General features: G+C 38.9%; 1 protein-coding gene across 1 annotated transcript; it reads left to right on the top strand.

Moving 5' to 3' along the window:
• The first annotated feature begins 4,706 nt into the window (after positions 1-4,706).
• On the top strand, positions 4,707-20,734 carry LOC308102053 (uncharacterized protein). Its single transcript, XM_080451644.1, has 12 exons — positions 4,707-4,761; positions 5,013-5,045; positions 13,355-13,657; positions 14,174-14,446; positions 14,805-15,056; positions 15,592-15,711; positions 15,857-15,872; positions 15,966-16,063; positions 17,125-17,169; positions 19,054-19,069; positions 19,170-19,210; positions 20,211-20,734. Exons 1-12 carry the CDS (start codon positions 4,731-4,733, stop codon positions 20,222-20,224), a joined length of 1,242 nt encoding a protein of 413 aa, XP_080307770.1. The 5' UTR covers positions 4,707-4,730; the 3' UTR covers positions 20,225-20,734.
• Positions 20,735-20,773: the final 39 nt, after the last annotated feature.

The following is a 20,773-nucleotide window of genomic DNA, read 5'->3' as shown; positions in this document are numbered from 1 at the left end:
CCAAACTTGGGATCGGGACCCTCAGAGGGGGTCCCCAGATTAGCTTAATGGGCAACATTGTTTTCTCTCTCAACAGTAAACAAACCAACCTATACAGTATAAGTGTATACAGGGTAACACATTTCTAAAGTGACAATTTAATGACTTTTAAGACCTTTTTAAGGCATTGTGCGCTTGTAGTTCGGCTATTTTCACAATATTTATCTGTGGAACCGAGTCAAACTAAATCTAATGCCTACAATTTCAAGTGCTTGTCAGGGTGGGTGGTCCCCAGTTCAAGTATGATTATTTTGGGGGGTCCCCAGTTCAAATATGATTATTTTAGGCATTCACAGCCTGAAACATTTGGGAACCCTTGAAGTTATAAAATAAAGCTACATTATTTTATGTTATATTCGTTATTCTAATTAAGGCAAGGCTGAAGTGACTGGCCTACTGGCCAGGCCCATTCCAGATAGACTGCTTTGGAAACGTTTCGTCTGATAGTGTGCTTCAGGCTGTGAATCCCTAAAATAATCATATTTGAACTGGGGACCCCCCAAAATAATCATACTTGAACTGGGGACCACCCACCCTGACAAGCACTTGAAATTGTAGGCATTAGATTTAGTTTGACTCGGTTCCACAGATAAATATTGTGAAAATAGCCGAACTACAAGCGCACAATGCCTTAAAAAGGTCTTAAAAGTCATTAAATTGTCACTTTAGAAATGTGTTACCCTGTATACAATTATACTGTATAGGTTGGTTTGTTTACTGTTGAGAGAGAAAACAATGTTGCCCATTAAGCTAATCTGGGGACCCCCTCTGAGGGTCCCGATCCCAAGTTTGGGAACCACTGGCCTACTATAACAGTAACAACAATTTTAAATACAGATCACAAACTGTAAGTAGAACAGAAACCTAACATTAGGGAATCATCTGAATTGCTAATAGCCTAAAATGCTCAATATTGTAACGAATAGTGTAGCGTCCAGAGCTGGGATGGAGCTCTGACCTCAGTCCCAGAGGACCACAATGGAAACAAGCCTTTTTGTGTTATCCTTATAACAATCATTGTACCTCTGTATCCTACTGTTAATAAAGTATTCCATCAATCTGTTTACTCAAACTGTTTACCGTACATATTTTTTTTAAATTTTTTTTATGATGTTTTGCATAGTAGTGTATATCTGTCTGTCATTAAATGTCTCTATGAATTGAGTACAAAGGACCCCAATGGAAACAAGTCATCTTTCTTGGGTTTTAAATACTCTTAGCTGACCTTGCATTATACTTTCATGTTTTTTTGTTTTTTTTGCAAACTGCTAATAATTCAATCAATCAAAAAACCATGCTGGCCGTAACACACCTCCATCCCTGCATTCAACAAGCTACATAAGGAAGGGGGAGCTGTCACTCAGACTCCAAGTGACCAATGGAGAGGTGTCTTACATCTATCAGCGTAGGACCCGCCTTCTGAACTTTAACCCCTCACACAAACAAATCCAAGAGAGAGAAAAAAAAATCGAGACCAAAGACATAGGTTTTGAGAGAGAAGGCATTTTGCAATCAGAAAAAAACAACTTTCATTCGCAAATGAGGGGAAAAAAACATTAAAAACATTTTATTTAGCACAAAACATTTCATTACCCAAACATTTTACTAAGTATTTTGTTTTATGTAGTTTAAACAGTTTTTCCTTATTTTTTTACTCTTGAATTTTAAAAGTTTTGTTCTCAATTATTTTTTCTTTTCTTTCAAATCTTATATTTTTTTGCTTGCAAATATATTTTTTTGATTGCGTTTTTAATTTGTTTTAATTAAAAATATTTTTTTGTTCTGTTTATAATTTCCTTTGCTTACAAATTATTATTTTTTGCTTGCTGTTTTAATTCGTTTTCATTCAAAACTATTCTTTGCTCTGTTTATATTTTTTCTCTCTCAAATGTTTTTCTTTTGTTTGGTTAATAAAGACACAAATGTAACTCCATACTTTACAGGGAAAGATCAGGAAGAGTGAAGAGGTCAGAGGTCACATCTGTACATACTGATATTTATCTTTACCTTTTACTTACTGTTGTTGATATTCTTAATTATCAATGTCTGTGTTTTTTCATAAAAAAAATTTTTTATGATGTTTTGCATAGTAGTGTATATCTGTCTGTCATTAAATGTCTCTATGAATTGAGTACAAAGGACCCCAATGGAAACAAGTCATCTTTCTTGGGTTTTAAATACTCTTAGCTGACCTTGCATTATACTTTCATGTTTTTTTGTTTTTTTTGCAAACTGCTAATAATTCAATCAATCAAAAAACCATGCTGGCCGTAACACACCTCCATCCCTGCATTCAACAAGCTACATAAGGAAGGGGGAGCTGTCACTCAGACTCCAAGTGACCAATGGAGAGGTGTCTTACATCTATCAGCGTAGGACCCGCCTTCTGAACTTTAACCCCTCACACAAACAAATCCAAGAGAGAGAAAAAAAAATCGAGACCAAAGACATAGGTTTTGAGAGAGAAGGCATTTTGCAATCAGAAAAAAACAACTTTCATTCGCAAATGAGGGGAAAAAAACATTAAAAACATTTTATTTAGCACAAAACATTTCATTACCCAAACATTTTACTAAGTATTTTGTTTTATGTAGTTTAAACAGTTTTTCCTTATTTTTTTACTCTTGAATTTTAAAAGTTTTGTTCTCAATTATTTTTTCTTTTCTTTCAAATCTTATATTTTTTTGCTTGCAAATATATTTTTTTGATTGCGTTTTTAATTTGTTTTAATTAAAAATATTTTTTTGTTCTGTTTATAATTTCCTTTGCTTACAAATTATTATTTTTTGCTTGCTGTTTTAATTCGTTTTCATTCAAAACTATTCTTTGCTCTGTTTATATTTTTTCTCTCTCAAATGTTTTTCTTTTGTTTGGTTAATAAAGACACAAATGTAACTCCATACTTTACAGGGAAAGATCAGGAAGAGTGAAGAGGTCAGAGGTCACATCTGTACATACTGATATTTATCTTTACCTTTTACTTACTGTTGTTGATATTCTTAATTATCAATGTCTGTGTTTTTTCATAAATTAACGCCCTACTTGATCATACTACAGCGTCACACAAAAGCATAAAAAATAGCAGATCCGCAAGCTCAAAACACGACGCAAAGCGACTCGTTTCGAGCTTGTCGTGCGGAGCAGCATCTCAATGGCAGCACTGCTCTGATGTTCAAAGAATGTGACATTTCTTGAACAAGGAGCCGTGACCCCCCCCCCCCCCCCGTGACCCCCCTGACACACACACACACACACACACACACACACACACACACACACACACACACACACACACACACACACACACACACACACACACACACAGATTTCCCTGAAATAAAGGTTTCAATCAATCAATCACACACACAAACACACACACACACACACACACACACACACACACACACACACACACACACACACACACACACACACACACACACACACACACACACACACACACAATATATATACCATCACTCCTGAAATACAGTATGACTGTGACGACACCTCTTCCTCTCTGGTCACTCACATCCGCTCTCGGGGTCAAACGAGTGTTGATGGCTCGTTCGGTCACCTGTTGTCCCCGTCGTCAAGATACAGGGGCCGTCAATCGATGTGTGGTTGGCATCGTGATCCTCAGTCCATGGAGCGGTATCAGTTCGCTCTGCTCCTCTCTCTCTCTCTGATTGCCTATTCGCCTGTCTCTCATTGACGCCATGTCGCAGGTTAAGGTACCTGTGACCTGGCTGTGTTCCGGGCAGCCTCCCACCATGGACGAGGTCCCACAGCAGGTGGTCAGTGGCTATAAACTGTCCCTTCACCGGCCGGATGTCCCTGCCTCCCCCCGGACCCTCGCCTGTGGTAGCTGCCCTGATTCTGGCTAGGCCGAAGTGCATGTTACCCTTCTCCTTTATTTTATTTATTTCACCTTTATTTTACCAGGAATAGTCCCATTGCGATTAAAAGTCCTGGCCACAACAGCAGCACACAAGGTTTCACATAAAAACTAGAAAACGTGCTCATTGGAGCACAGGTCTCCACCAGGTCAGGTAGGTTATTGTGGGCCAGCAATGTTCGGAATTCGCCAATCAGGATGGAATATAAAAATCAAGAGATCAAGATCAAGACGGATCCGTCTTGATCACTTGACTATAGAGATAATGTGTACTGATTTGCGTGATGTTTGGACAAGAATCAGCCTCCTGGTGGTGAACCAAACATGATCAGTAAGCTGACCCAAAGAGATGATCAACTTCTGGGTGTCCAAAGGTCAAAGTGACACGGTCAAGGTCTAAACCAAGTACAAAAGTGTGGATTTTCATGAAGCTGACCAGTAATCTGTCCTGAATATGTGATGATGGACTGTTGTTTTAAAATTACATTTACATTTAAAATATTGTTTTATATGTAAATACATTACATAATATGTCATATGTAAGGACAAAATCTATTTACGGTAGATCTGCACCAAATGTATGCAAATCTCTCTTCCAAAAAAAAGGTAAGTTCGAACAGATCTGAATGTAATGAAGAAGTTATATGACGAGCTTATCACAAGAACTGTAACATCTTTCTCAGCCCCCCCCACCTCTCTCTCTCTCTCTCTCTCTCTCTCTCTCAGCAGTAGCTATTAGTTCAGTGTAAAGAGGAATTAGAAGGTTGTTCAGAGTAGTTCATCTCAGGACAGGATGAGTCTCACCCTGCCCTGTGTTCTCCTCTGTGAGTATAATACTATTATTACTACTATAGCTCTGATATATCAACCTTATTAGCAGTAACTATTATATCTCTAATATTACCAATAGCTATATTGAAGTAGTTTTAATATTTGAACATTTAAATGTAGAAACGTATCTATGTTACCTAGGGGTTCTATGTTCCCCGCTTACAACCCTAAACACTAACATTAACCCCTTTGGTAAGCGGGGAACATTTAAACAACAACATTTTGTTCTCGTTATATCTTTCAGTGCTGAGTGTGATCTCCTGTGGACACGGTCAAGGTGAAGATTTATTTAATATTTCATATTTTTTATTCACTTAGTAAAGATCATATTTACACACTTCATAATTTTAGTTATTACATATTTTTATGTCAGTGCAACTCATTCAGTGCCAATGACGTTGCCGACGTCACGTTTTTCATAAGCCCAGAGTGCCAATGACATCTCCGACGTCATGAAAAAAAAAAATATATTTTTTATTTATTATTATTATTATTATTTTTTTAAAGGTTCAGAACCGAAGATATGATGATTTGAAGATTTGCTGCTCCATTCACTTCTTGTTTAACTTCTTACTGAAAAAGGCTGTATCTCGGCTCCTAAGCACTTTGTTTTTACAAAGTATTTTTGATATAGCCAGAAATATTTTTGGCACTGAATAGGAGCACTTCACCCATTTTCAACATTGTAGTGTTTCTCAACGGGGGTGGTACCGCCCCCCAGGGGGTGCTCAGAGAACTTTGGGAGCGCTGGAAGCAATAGGCTATATTTTTTTAATGGGGGGTGCTGAGGTGCTCTTGGGGGGCACCTCAGAGCACATGCACATTTGCTTCATTTCATTCTAGACTTCCTTTCATTTACATTAGTTGCACATTTTCTATTGGGGATGATGATGGTAAGATATGGCATATGTAGCTGTATGGTACATTTTTAAGGGTTGAATGGGGTTTGTACAGGTGGAAGGATGCATGGGAAGGATACTAAAGACTGCTAAAGCCCAATCTATACAAACATTTCTACAACTTGACGATGACGATGCAATGCCCTGTTTGACTTGTACAGTACGTGTGATCTTTACGGCAAATGACACGTCACTGTCATACATGCTACTGCCATATGTAGTTACAATGTATGGTTGGAACATAACGCTGTCGTCACCATGCTAAACTGTGACAAATACACAAAGATTTATCAAGTCCAGCTGTGTACTGAGCATTCATGGTTTTACTACCATTGCGTGCGTTTCTCTGTGTGCGCACGCGTGCGTGCGTGTGTGTGTGTGTGTGTGTGTGTGTGTGTGTGTGTGTGTGTGTGTGTGTGTGTGTGTGTGTGTGTGTGTGTGTGTGTGTGTGTGTGTGACCGAGAGAGAGAGGCAGCAACGTTCCTTGTCTACCATGATCATTGTCTCCGCCAGGCCGAAAGGCATGGCGAGAGTATGTTTTCGCCCCTGTCCGTCCGTCCGTCCGTGTGTCCGTGTGTGTGTCCGTGTGTCCGTCCGTCATTCTGTCATTTTGTGTACAGCTAATCTCCGGCACCGTTGGCTTGATCGCGGAGAAACTGTGCACACACACTCCCTGGATGCCAGAGCAGAACCTCTGCCCCAAATTTTTCACATGGGCTTGTTATAGCGCCACCAGGAGGCCGCTTTTTGCAAAACACATTTTTGGACAGTACTCCTACAGATTTTGGCCAAAAATCCCCCAAATCTCTATAGTCATTAAAAGAAACGGCTAATTTCAGATTTTTCATATTCCATCCTGATTGGCAAAAATTGGCTTTCAAAGTTTGCAGGAGTACTCCGTTTCGAACAAAATGCCTCAAATCATGAACACAGCATGCAATTTCCGTGAAATTTTGCTCACACATTCCCATTAGGCCGGGGAAGAAATGCCATTTGAAAATGTTCAAATCAGCCTCATGGTGGCGCTGTAACAGGCCGATTCGTGTTTTTACCTATAACTGCACCGATCTGTGTAAAACGTTGTATGCACACTCTCTAGAGGCCAAGGAAAAACCTTTGCCCTGCATTTTTCACATTTGCCTTTTATAGCGCCACCAGGAGGCAGACTTATGTAAAACACATTTTTTGATATTAAGCCTTCAGATCCAAATTTCACGCAAATAGGTACACATGATCTCTATAGTCATGTGATCAAGACGGATCTGTTTGATTTTTCATATTCCATCCTGATTGGCTAACATTGACATGTAATGTTTGCAGGAGTGGCCCGTTTTGAACAAAATGCCGCAAATCATGAACGCAGCGTCCGATTGTGGTGAAACTTTGAATGCACATTTGCACTACGTTGAGGAACCTTTTAACATGGGCATGTTATAGCGCCACCAGCAGGTCAAAATTAGCAAAACACATTTTTAGAACAAAATGCCTCAAATCATGCATGCAGTGTCAGATTGCCGTGCACAGCCTAGGAATAAATGGCACCCTTTTCACATTGGCCTATTATAGCGCCACCAGGAGGCCATAATAACCTACCTGACCTGGCGGAGACTTGTGCTCCGAGGAGCACTTTTTCTAGTTGTTTATTGTGTTCATGTACAGCCTCATATACATTCTGTGTGTTGTATATTATTATTTTATGTCAACTCAAAGGGCAATGTAAGATACATTTTCTGAGAGAGAGAGAGAGAGAGAGAGAGAGAGAGAGAGAGAGAGAGAGAGAGATGAGGTGAGGTACATGGCTGTGGTTGTGACATGGATTCATCATCCAGAGATTGATTGATCAGATTGAGCACAGTCCCTAATTCTATATGTAATGATTGTCTTTTTATTGCTGTGTTTCCATAAGGAGACCTCTTGTGTTTTATGTTAGAAGAATAAATAATCTGGGTCTCTTCCTTACTTCCTTCACAGGTGTTACCCATGATATTAATCTGTTCCATTTAGTGTAGCACAGTGGTTTTCAAACTTTTACATTTCAAGGACCCCCATAACTGTACAAATGGAACCCCCTCAAGGAACCAATGGGTCCCAGGACCACACTTTGAGACCCACTGGTGTAGCAGAGTGTTTCCAGTCAGTCAACATGAACAATATCAGCACCCTGACTCTGTTTGACCAGAATGGAACAGAGCCTTCATTAGTATCATTGGTAACACCTGTGAAGGAAGTAAGGAAGAGGCCCAATTTCTTTCCAATATGGCTGCTGTGCATAGAGCCTATTGTAGCAGTTGTTGGATGTTTGTTTGTTTGTTTGTTTTGCTCCCTGGTAAATAGGCTAATTACATATTAATCACACGCTGACAGTGCAGTTTATAAAATCTGCCCTTTGGCATTTAATTAGTTGTGTTCTATATGATATAAGCAACACAGTAATAAATTGTAATCACCTGAATTGTAATTGGGTGGGGGGGGGGGGGGGGGCGGGGGCTACAAGAGACCTGGATATTGGATAGGGGGGCACTGGGCCTAAAAAGATTAAGAAACACATGTACAGTATAATTGGTCCTCGCTAATGTGCATTATAAGATGGAACCATTTCTGTCTTCTAACTCAGTTTCTCATTGGAGGGCTGTGGACAGACTATCGATAGGTATTAAACTACAGCCTTTCTCTTCCTGGAAAGTTAGAAGCCATTGTTCTTGCATTGATACAAAAACAATTACGTTTGAAATCTATATTGAAGTTCAGTAGCGTAGACCCACTTTATTTGCCCATGGGTTTTTGTACCAAAAGGGCCCTTAATATGGATGCATCATATGCAGCAATTTCACTGGTTTAAACAACATTTACAGTAACTGAATAAGATAGCCTACTAGTCTAAAATTAAGGAAACACTCAGAAAACAGCCACAACTGTTCACATTATCATTTTGATCTATATAAGGCCATTAAGAAATTTAAAGGCTTGATATATTAAAGCAAATTTATTTTAAATGCAGCTGAGAAACTTTGGTCAACTTCATTATGTACTTGCATAATACATGGTATTTTGGCCGCAAAAAAAATACCTAGTAAGTCTACTTTGGATCTGATGGATAGGGTTTGGTGCAGTCCAATTGGAAACACTTGGACCCTACCTGGTCGTAGTGTTGCCTGGTCCAGTGGTACTGTCATTAAGAATGACTGACAGCTAAATCCCCTGATCTCAGACGACCGCAACATATTCTCCGCCTCCTCCTCTTAAACACCTTCGGTTTTGGTCAAACTGTCCCCCAACTTGCATGGGAGCAACAGGAGGTTGTTTGTTTATTATTATTCACAATGAATCTTTGGATTTGATGAGAACTCCCGTGGTCGCTAGTTTACTGGAGTCGCCGGTCTGATCACTTTCTGTCTTTTTCCTCAGTAGGTTTCACTGTTTTAAAATACTTGCTTAAATATGCACACTTTGCAGCTGTTGCACAGATATCTCTTCCTCTCATTATGTTTTTGAGCTCCTAATTATTTTGTTTCCACAAATTTGATAACAAAGCGGTGAATGAAATCACATGTCGCTTTAGAGCATGGTGGCTGGAATGGAATACACGAACGCTCGTCCCAAAACACGTTCGCCCCGGGTCTAATCCGGCGGCTTCTGTCCGCGAAACGAATGGGGACGAGTGTGTTTTGGGGGGAGCGTTCCTACAATAATAATAATCCTATAGGCTACATAGTATATTGGCAATGACAAAAATAAATATAATAGCATATGCCTTCACTGCATACAGTATGTAATATAGGCGGCAATTTTGATTTATTGAAAAACATAAATTAATTAAACTTAAATTAATTAATTAATCCCCTCCTGGGGAGCCCCCTTGCGTGGAAGTACTGTGTATGGGTTCTCATAACCCAACAACCCTAAACAAATTACACCACTGTTGAAGTTAACAAACCTACCTGTGTATGGAGTCACACTTTTGATGGCTGGTGATAGGGCATTCCACATGTTGTTGTATATGTATATTCTACTTACTATCACAATGAATACAGAGCTTTAACCTTTTATTTAAAAAAAGGGTTTTGACCAAAAAATAACACTTAAATAATACAGCAAGTGTGAAGTCAATCACATGTTCTGGAGATCTCTGAAAGACAGTCAATTCCTGGAATTTACACACAGCATTGCCGTACATTAAGACACATTAGACACAATTGAAAACATGAATTTAATCTTGAAACTCAGTGTAAAATGCTTCTGATGGTTTTATCTGATTTGTTTTCCTTTCTCTTGTTTGTTACGATGTGTGGAAAGGACCCACATGTAGATGTTCAGGACAGGATGAGGAGGTTATCATATTTAGGCTTATGAAACTACCTCATATTGACAAAAAGCTACTTGGATGTTGTCACTCTATGGGAGGAAACTGCACAAAACGATAAAAAAAGAGAGAAGTATGACGAAACAGAAGTAGTCAATTTGTCCACTTCTGTAAGTTTGAACACGTGACATGTGTGGTCCAGTATCTGGCACACAAAACAAATGCTGCTAAATAGCACTAAAAGTGGTTGTTTGGTTGTAATCATAGGCGGACCTCTTTTGGTGCTACAGTATTATAGAGCAGTGGTTCTCAAACTTTTTAGCCCAAGACCCTAAAGAGAAATTCAACGTTTGCCCCGGACCCATAGTGAAAATAGATTTTTTTGGTTTAAATTTTTTTTTAATCTTTGAAATAAAATATATATATATATATATATATATATATATATATATATATATATATATATATATATATATATTTTTTTTTTTTTTTTTTTTTTTCTATGTAGGAAACGGAAAAAAAAGGGGATATTTACTTCCGATCCATAAAAATGGGCCTGTGACCCACAAATGGGTTCCGACCCACTGTTTGGTAAACAGTGCTATATAAAAGTGGCTTGCAATGATTCCAATATTGGAATGGTCAGTATTATGGTTGAAACCCCAAATAATTTAATTAAAATGTTCAACCTTTAATAGTGACAGCTAGTATCAATATACTGTATGAGCTGTGATGTTATCCCTGTGACAGCTAGTATCAATATATGAGCTTTGATGTTATCCCTGTGACAGCTAGTATCAATATATGAGCTTTGATGTTATCCCTGTGACAGCTAGTATCAATATATGGGTTTTGATGTTATCTCTAGCTGTGACAGCTAGTATCAATAGTCCTAGTCCTGGAAAGTTAGCATGCTATAATAGAAGCCATTGTTCTTGCATTAATACAAAATAAAATAAACAATTTGAAATCTTATTTGAAATGACCAAACCTGCCTAGTGCCTACCGATGATGTTAGCTGATAGACGGTGACATAGCTAGGCGGAAAATTGATACCATAGTGCACTTGGTGATACAAGCGCGAAATTTGGCACAGATGACCTTCATATGACCCTAATTGATAATCAACCTCTGGCCACGCGGAATTCCTAAGATTTCAAGATGGCCACCACCAATTTTCAAAATGGCTGCAACTGGGCCAATGTGTTGGACTATATCGCTTTGCTGGGGCTTATTTTAATATAAGAGAATATGTTCTGGAGGTATTCCTACCAAGTAAGATGAAAAATAACATTAGGTTCCAATATGGCGGCATATTTTCCAATATGGCTGCCGATAAATTGCAGAAATGTGCATCTGCTTATGGTTTATCCACATGAGCTTGTAGTACATGTATTTGTATTAATTACCATACACAGAATCCATTTATGGAACATTTGAAAGTGATTTATTAGCTTGGTAAAGCTTAGTGCTTACTTTTTGTTTTGTTATGAAGTCATTATAAACACATTCTCATTTACAATGGTGGCTGGGCAAGTGACAGGCCAGTGTACTAGCAACTGCAACCACAGAGGGGTGTGCAGATAAGTCCAAACTTAAAGCATTTGCAGTGTCCAGAACATGCTTTTTTACATCCACATCGTGTCAGCTTCTGGCATAATTTGGCAAACAGGACTTCACAAGAGTGACTGGCCCCATATATGTCCTGCTTGGAATGCACTTCACTTGCATTCACTTCCTTGTAGGAACTACTTCTATGAAGTTCTATCGTACATGAGTACTATGAACTCCTCAATGACTTGCATATGTTTATCATTTATTGCAACAGGTGTTGAACCTAATTTGGAGAAGTTGTCTGCCATGCTGACCTTTTTCCCTTTCCATGGAAGGACGAAACTGTGTGGCATCCCCTGAATGCATGAAAGAAGCAAAGACCTGATGACTTTGATTCAATAGCTGATGCAATTTCATGAACGGGGATCCATCTGAGATCCTTCCCTCCTTCCAAAGGCAATCCACAGCAAATTCAAGCCAAGTCTTTGAACAAGTGAAACTGTTATGTCAACAATGTCAGTATCTGAGGCAGAGCTGCAGAGGATAGCATCTGACACATCATGATTCGCAGCTCAGATACTGACGTTGTTGTCATAGCAGTTGCACTTGTTCATATTAAGTAAGTCTGAGACTTATTGTCAGTATCAGCTGAGAACGCAGGGGTCTTATAGACCCCCTGGTATTGCTGAGGTGGAGCGCCACACTCACCGTACCTACTCATACACTGATCCTGATCGAACCCATGACCATGTGATCCGAAGGTGAAAGCTCTACCGACTGAGCTACCCAGACACAAAGACTTGGTTTGAAAATGCTGTCGAAGGACCTCAGATGGATCCCCCTTCATGAAAATGCATCAGCTATTGGATCAAAGTCAGCAGGTCTTTGCTTCTTTCATGCGTTCAGCAGATGCCATACAGTTTTGTCCTTCCACGGAAAGAGAAAAAGGTCAGCACCTGTTTGAGAAAATATCCCTATATATATCTAAGTTTTTGTATTTATTGGTGAACATATTGAAAAGTCTGTTGCCCTAGGTCATTCAAAAGCTACCAAATCACTTTAAAATGTGCTATAAATTGATTCTGTGTATGGTAATTAATACAAATACATGTGCTACAAGCTCATGTGAATGTACATTTATGCAATTTATCGGCAGCCATATTGGAAAATATGCCGCCATATTGGAACCTAATATATTTTACTTACTTACTTGGTAGAAATACCTTCAGAACATATTCTCCTATATTAAGATAAAAGAAAATCAAAGATTTACAGCCCAGCAAAGTGATATAGTCCAAAATGTTGGCCCAGTTGCAGCCATTTTGAAAACTGGTGGTGGCCATCTTGAAATCTTAGGATTTTTGCGTGGCCAGAGGTTGATTATCAATTAGGGTCATATGAAGGTCATCTGTGCCAAATTTCGCGCTTGTATCACCAAGTGCACTATCGTGTATTGAAAACGGCATAATTCCGCCTAGCTAACATCTGAGACACAGACCGAGTGGACAAAATGGTAACATATTATAATGATTAAATCATTAGTGAGGACCAATTATATGAAGATATGTTGAAAATGGGTGAAGTGGTCCTTTACATTGACTGTGTCACTTAAGTCAGAATACTGAATCACATTTAAATTAAAGAATATCAAGGATATACTGTATGTGAATTGGAGTCCCGTTGGTCAGACTGGCCCCTTTATAACTAACCCTAACCTCACACTTACTTAACGGATGGAATAATGAGCGGACCCTGAAACATCGATATCAATATCTTCAACAGACAGATTTCATGTTCAGTGATAAACAATGAGAAAATGTGCTTTCCAAACAGGTCGACCCAAGGCTGTTCTGAGTGTGTCTCCTACATGGTTGAGTCCTGGAGCTTCAGTGACTCTGAGATGTGAAGTTAAAGAATCATCTGCAGACTGGAGGTTCTACTGGTACAGGGCTGTTCTTGGACCAGAAGGCTTCATCAACAACACAGAGCTCTTACCTGATAGCCAAGGGACTGTAGAAGGTTCCTACATCATTCCTGGTCCTACAGGCACAGGAGGATATGTGTGTAGAGCTGGGACCCCTCAGGACCCAGTTAATTACACTGACTTCAGTGACAATCAGTTTGTGTTTTCGGGTGGTGAGTGTGACTCATAATTCATCATTCATAATTCCATTGTATTTATTTAACATTTTATGATCTTTTTATCACTTTTTTTGGGTAAGAAAGGCAAATGTACTGACTCATTTCTAGGAAGGGAAAAATTACATTAACCACTTAAGCCCTATTCCAAATATCGTGAAAATACCAGTTCAACATCTCATTAGATTTTGAAAGTTTCTAGAACATTTTCTACATTTCAATACAGCAATATTTTGATTTGAATGAAAATGTACTTTGTAATTTGTATTTTTGAATACTTAAGTAGTTTTGTTTGAATACTTCATTTGTTTTGTACTTTTGAATACTTTTGAGCACTCCAGTACTTGCTTGAGTACAAAAATGACAGTACTCCTGTCATATTTGTACTCAAGTACAAATATATGACAACTTTCACTTGCAGTTGAATAATATTTGACCAGGAGCATCTATGCTCTGACTCAAGTACTGGAGTTGTTCTCTTTGTTTGACCTCTGACTCTGTGTTGTGTTTTAGATCATCATTCTTCAGCTTCTCTCACAGTGAGTCCAGACAGAACTCAACACTTCATCAATGAGTCTGTCTCACTGATCTGTGTGGGAAACTCTACCGGATGGACAGTGAATTATTTCACTGAGGAAGGATGCTGGCCCATACAGTGTTCATATCCCACGCCGTCAATGACCATATGCAAAGTCAGCAGCACCTATACCATCAGCAGTGTGTTCTGGTGTCAGTCTAACTCTGGACTGAGAGAGTACAGCAATGCTGTTAACATCACAGTACGCAGTGAGTCCAGTTCCTTCATTCACTACTTACAATACTGCAGCATTCCATCAACTCATTAAAAACATGCTGTTAATCTGAAATCTGAATCTGATGATGGGTACTCTCTCCTGATTGGCTGACATTTTGCAACCCACCTGAAAATATATTATTTGTTTATTGAAGAGCTGGAGAGATGGGGAGACTCCTGTTACTGAACAAACACTATACCAATGATTACTGCCAGAATATTGTGCCTTAACCTTTTAACAAAATAATTGTTTGAAAAAATATCATTTACCCTACCTTTAAATTAGTCCAGTGTGAATGCTAGCATGTGGACTGTTCTTTTTTTTGTCTTCTTTTTATTCTTGTTTTACAGTTGGTTCTGTCATCCTGGTGAGTCCTGTTCACCCTGTGACTGAGGGACGTTCTGTCACTCTTGAGTGCAAACACAGAACAGACCCGTCACTGTCCAACGTTTCTATAAACAACTTTTATAGAAATGAAGAACTGGTCCAAAATAAAACCAATGGGCAGATGATCATTCCTGCTGTATCTACATTTGATGAGGGGTTTTACAAGTGTTCACATTCTGGAGAAGAATCACCACAGAGCTGGATGGCAGTGACATGTTAGTATACTAACAACTGTGACATATTGTTTAGGATTTAATATTTTTCAAATATTTGCACAATATGCACATTTTACGCAACACTTTTACTTATTATTTTCTGTCATAGTTATATCTTCTATAGCTGACATTTTGCAACCCACCTGAAAATATATTATTTGTTTATTGAAGAGCTGGAGAGATGGGGAGACTCCTGTTACTGAACAAACACTATCAATGATTACTGCCAGAATATTGTGCCTTAACATTTTAACAAAAAAACGTTTTTGTTTAACCAAAAAATATCATTTACCCGACCTCTGAATTAGTTCAGTGTGAATGCTAACATGTGGACTGTTCTTTTTTTTTTTTTGAATACTCATAAATGTTTTTCACTGAATTACTAATCATATACCATTAAACTCTATTTGTAAACTATTACACATAACAGGCTTATACCAGTAGCTGAATCATCTTTTCTTTAGGCATACACAACAGCCTGTCATATTACATGTTAAAACGAGTTGTTCTAATACTAATCTATGTAAATCTATAGATCCTGGATCTACGGTTCCTGAAAACAGTTCTCCACTTAAAGTGGGTCTGATTGTAGGACTTCTGGCTGTGATTCTATTGACCATTGTGCTGCTCCTGCTTTGTAGATACACATCTAAAGGTGAGTATTCTAACAATAAACGTTTAGTTTTAACCAAAAAATATATCACTTTAACACATATTAAAACCGAACAGCAACTTCTCAATGAAATAATAATAAATATTATAGCAATTTAAAGGTGCAACTTTTTTTCTTTTATTTGCAGATCAGTGTTGTGTCAGGTAAGTGTTACTAAATATTAGTCATCACCATGACAGCAGTAGATCACATCTGGTTTATACTTCAGTCAATCAATATTTGTCTTTTAACTACAGACCCATTCAGTCTGAGGGAACCAAGCAGGGCTCAGCTGCAGACCAGACGACCAATCCAAGTGGAGCTCCTGATGATGTGTACAGTTCACTGCAGCACGGTTAGTCTTTGAACCAATCATGAAGTTCTTCGGACAATGAAAACTGATACTTATTTGAATCTAAATCATCGAAAAAATCTAATTTAACCACTTAAACCCCATATGGTTGAGCGGAGTACCTCAGGGCTCTAACATTCGCAGAAAATAGCAGATCTGGGGGTACGGTGGCGCAGTCGGTAGCGCTGTCGCCTCATAGCAAGAAGGTCCTGGGTTCGATTCCCGCCGGGGACGCTGTGGGCGCTGGGGGCGTGTCTTGTCCTCCGCGTCATCAGCGCCCATACCCTAGGTGGGGTTGGCGAAAGCCCTACTCTGTGTGGAGTTTGCATGTTCTCCCCGTGTCTCCCAGGGTAGGGGGTTAATACCCTCACAAAAACATGTAGTAATCCTGGTCACTATACCGCCTCCCCCATGACAGCCGGGGCACCTGATGGAGGGGAAGGGAACTGGTTGGAATAACGTGTTCCTTCCACGCGCTACGTCCTACCAGGGAAACTCCCCCCTGGCAGGTGACAAGAAGGTCAGTTGGCTCTCATGCCTGAAGGAAGCATGAGCTTGGCCCTGGCCTCCCCAGGCTGTGGGGGACTGGTGTAGCGCTGGTGTAGGGCTGGTGTAGCGCCCAGGATCACTTAGGAAATTGGCACCGGGTGAAAAAAAAAAGGGTTATAAAAATCGCGGGATAAAAATTATAAAAAAATAAAAAATAAAATAGCAGATCGAAAATAGTCAATCTGAATCTGCTATTTTCTGCGAAAGCCTTCCCCCCCGATAGATATGGTTTTAAGGGGTTGATAAATCTATTCTAGAACATAGAATAAAACATGAATTTCTTTCATTGATTTACCATTCATTAAGGACACTTCTGGTGTTCTAATTTCAATATAAATTAATGTAACTAATTTAACTTTTTAACTATACTTAATAAATGAACTATTGATTCTTTAGACATTTAATGTACTTTCTGGAAGTTCAGTTGTGTTCGCTTTTCCTCATTAGCAGAATAATCAACTACATTGAAATAACAATAATAAACTCCATATTAATGCTCATTTGTTTACCTTTAGGCGACAGAAGTGTCTATGAAGAAATCCACCGCCCTGATGAGAATGGTACCCTATTAACTTTTTTAAACATCCAATCAAATTATTTTAATCTAGTTTCATTTGGTGTTATTGTGGAATAATAAATGGTAGGAGAGTCATTTAGTTGCAGGTTCAGATGAATTGGATTTGTTAGAAATGTTTTAGCGCCCCCTGCTGAGCACAGAAACCTTTCATTGGGTTGAGGGGGCGTGGCTCTCTGTTCATAGGACAGTTTTGTTTATTGTGTGACAGTGACATCACCTTGTTTACATGCTTTAAAGCACACGCACACTTTGGTAGAGGTCGGGGTTGTTTACTTACCTTCTCCTGATGTAACTAGTGCAAATGAGATACAGTATATTGCTCAGTGTCACAGATGATTAGAAATTAATAATCCAGAAAATAGCATTACGTAGACTTCCATTGTATGATGAAACAGCCCTCAAAGTCACTCTTTTGGCACATAAATGAACACAAACAAAGCTGATTCTGACAGCATCACAAAAATTGGTAACGTTTGTTTGTTACGTTTGTTTTAAAGAAATATGTACAAGTTCTGTTGATTTTACTCTTTGAAAATCCGGATCCACAGATCCAGTCCGGGTTTTCTTCCATTCTTCTTCCACCGAAAATGGCTCAATTAACAAGAAGCTGCATTGTTATTCAAAACAAACGCCACACTGGGTTTTGTGATGTTACATATTGTCAGAATCAGCTTTGTTTGTGTTCAGCTATGTGCGAAAATGTAATCATACAGGGGCTCTCATTTTGGATTATCTAAAGATAAGATAATCAGAGACAAAATGTCTCTGTAGGCCTACTTATGTGTGTCTGTAATCCACGTATCTCAAGAACCGTTCCACCAACTGACTTCAAATTCGATACACGCGGCACAGACGACCCGAGGGAGTGCAGTGCCCGGCCTCGAGTTGGTTGGATAGGCGGTTGTCCAGAACTGCCAGAAAAGGCTCTGGCCGTGGCTCAAATGAGCCAATTGATTGCCATGGCAACCCTTGGTTGCTTGGTTTGCCAAATTCCCCACACCTGTCGAACTCCCCACACCTGTCATTTGATTACTTAGTCAGTACACTTTCCACAGTCAGTTTAGCCTGACACTCAGCCTGAATTTTCATTTCGTTTCACTCCATTATTCAGTCTGAAAGCCCTCTCAATGCAGCGGAGTTCTGAGATGGGGGCGTGGCCAAAGTGGGACTCCACTATGAACCAACGCGATTGGTTCATACTGGATTGTCCCGATCCCGATTCGTCGTACAGATTTTCAACCGAGAAACACCCGCCTTCGAAAGCGTCACCAGACCCTGAATGCTAGGCAAAGGATTCAGGGGGTGGACCGCCGAACCCCCCCCCCACCCCACCCCACCCCACCCCATGCCCATAAAAGGGACACAGGCAGACAGACGGTTACAACGGGCATAACGGGTATGGCATAACACGATGGGGCATGCATTCCTTATTTGCATCACTCCCTACTTGCATCATTCCCAAGTAGGCTAGTTAATTTCTAATCAACTGTGTGACACAGCGATCTATCTCACTAATTGGACTTGTTTCATCACGACAAGGTAACTAAACTAAACGGCCCAAACAAACCTCTACTAAAGTGTCCTATTGCTTTAACATGAAGAAAACATTACAAATAAATTATACTGTATGTGTATCTATTTTTTGTTGGGGGGAGGTTTATTTTTGGGCTTTTATGGCAGGCTGGCAGGAAATGGAGAGAGAGAGAGAGATAGGGAGTGACATGCAGCAAAGGCCGTCGGGATCGGACCCGCGACATGCTGTCAGGCTACACTGAGCCTGGGTGCCTGGACCGCTACACCAGCGGTGCAGGCCCTTTATGTTTTTATTTGATTCACATATTTATAACTTTTTGTTTTTAATTTACAGATCCAGATTATATCACGTAAGTACAGTATTGAGCTCTGTCTATTAATCAACATGACAGCAGTAGATTATGTATTGTTTGTCATTTCTGATAAATATTTATTATATTTTAATTACAGGCCCATTGAGTATGAGGGAACCAATCAGGCATATGTAAATGGTACAGTATATACTTTTTAAACATCCAATCAAATGATTTTTATCTGTTTCCATGAACAAGGAAAACATACAAAACGTTAAATGTGTCTGTGAATATATCAAATTGAAATTATTAATCGCCAGACTTAGAATATAAAACATAATTTTAAAAATGTTTTAATGTTTTCTCTCTCTTGCCTATCTCTATCTATGTTCCCCACTGGACACGTTTGCTTTGAACTTTCATCTTTTCATCATAATTTCATCTTCGGTGACAGATAACATTAGAGTTACAGCATCCATTCAACAAAACAACAGACATTTGTTAATTCGGTCGAGATTTAAATTGTAATTTATTTCCAGAAGCAAATTGTTTATCTGAAACAGTTTAATTATACTTACAACCAGAGGCGTCATTTCAGGAAAAAAATGGTGAATGGCAAAAATAAGGCCATTAAAGCCCCATTTTGAAAATAGCCAAAAAAGTTGATCTACAAGCAATGTGTTATGAGCTTGTAGATCGCTATTTTTAGGAGAAAAGAGAAAATGCTCGCCTATAATGACATGCTATAGGGATAGGGTCAGGGATACCACGTTGAAAGTGGTTATTAAAAGCATGTTTGCAGACAAGAAAACACATACAGTATCTGTAACATGTCACATGTAAGGGCATGGATTGAGATGCAATCAGAGTTAATCTGAAAACAGATTAATCTGTAAAAAAAAAAAAAAAAAAGAATTGGGGAAAATATGCATAAAATGACTGAATTTGAGGTTAAATGTGAACACAACAGGGTGGCAATTACCATCCCCTGAAACTCCAAATGACACCTCTGTTTACAACTAGGAGGGCGATTTGTCATATTTTCACAATAACCTTGTTGGAAAGCTTCACATTAACAAACTTGTGTAATGTAAGATTGAAAAACGTTGTTTGAGTATTATCATTCCATACTGTTTAATGACACAGTAGAGGCTATCCTGTTTTAAATATTTACTGTAACTCTGTTTCACTTCTTTAGATACGGCCGTGTAGGAATACCCAACGCCACACATGTGGATGAAGACAGATGGATCTATTCTATACCATACATGGACAACTGGCGGCCCGGGGGCCACATGCGGCCCCCACCTTCACTTAATGCGGCCCACAGGTTAATATCAGAATACTGATATATTATTGATTTCAGCTGTTACAATTGCAAACATGACCCGCTTTAATTACTTCGGTCTATATTAGTAGCTTAATGACTAGTCTTAAAATTCTATTGTCTTTTTTATGTCCAATGTATTTGTATTTAAGTTCATAAAGTTAACATAAGTATAACTAAATGCATTTGAAATTAAATAAAAATGTTAGTTTTCAGGATTCCAATAAAAAAATGCACAAAATAAATAAGGATTCCAATTCAAAACTTGTAGATCGGCTATTTTTGCTACCTTTGTGTGACAGAATGGCAAAGTAGGGCATTAATTTACGAAAAAAAAGTTAAAATACGGAGATAAGGGGTGTCTGCCCGACAGTATATGCAATGTGGCCCTCTGGAGTGAGTGTGGAAATATAGTTGCCCTCTCCATCATCAAA

The sequence above is a fragment of the Gymnoscopelus braueri genome (assembly GCF_963280865.1).
Source record: "Gymnoscopelus braueri genome assembly, chromosome: 15".
Lineage (NCBI taxonomy): Eukaryota > Metazoa > Chordata > Actinopteri > Myctophiformes > Myctophidae > Gymnoscopelus > Gymnoscopelus braueri.
Note: the sequence above shows the minus strand (reverse complement) of the source record. Positions and strands in the feature narration are given on the sequence as shown.

What these genes read in the sequence shown, in the direction of transcription:
- LOC308102053 (XM_080451644.1), top strand. Translation starts at nt 4,731, where the DNA reads ATGAGTCTCACCCTGCCCTGTGTTCTCCTCT. An exon ending in CTCCTGTGGACACGGTCAAG is followed by an intron (nt 5,046 to 13,354) that starts GTGAAGATTTAT and finishes CTTTCCAAACAG; the next exon opens with GTCGACCCAAGGCTGTTCTG. An exon ending in GAGCTGGATGGCAGTGACAT is followed by an intron (nt 15,057 to 15,591) that starts GTTAGTATACTA and finishes GTAAATCTATAG; the next exon opens with ATCCTGGATCTACGGTTCCT.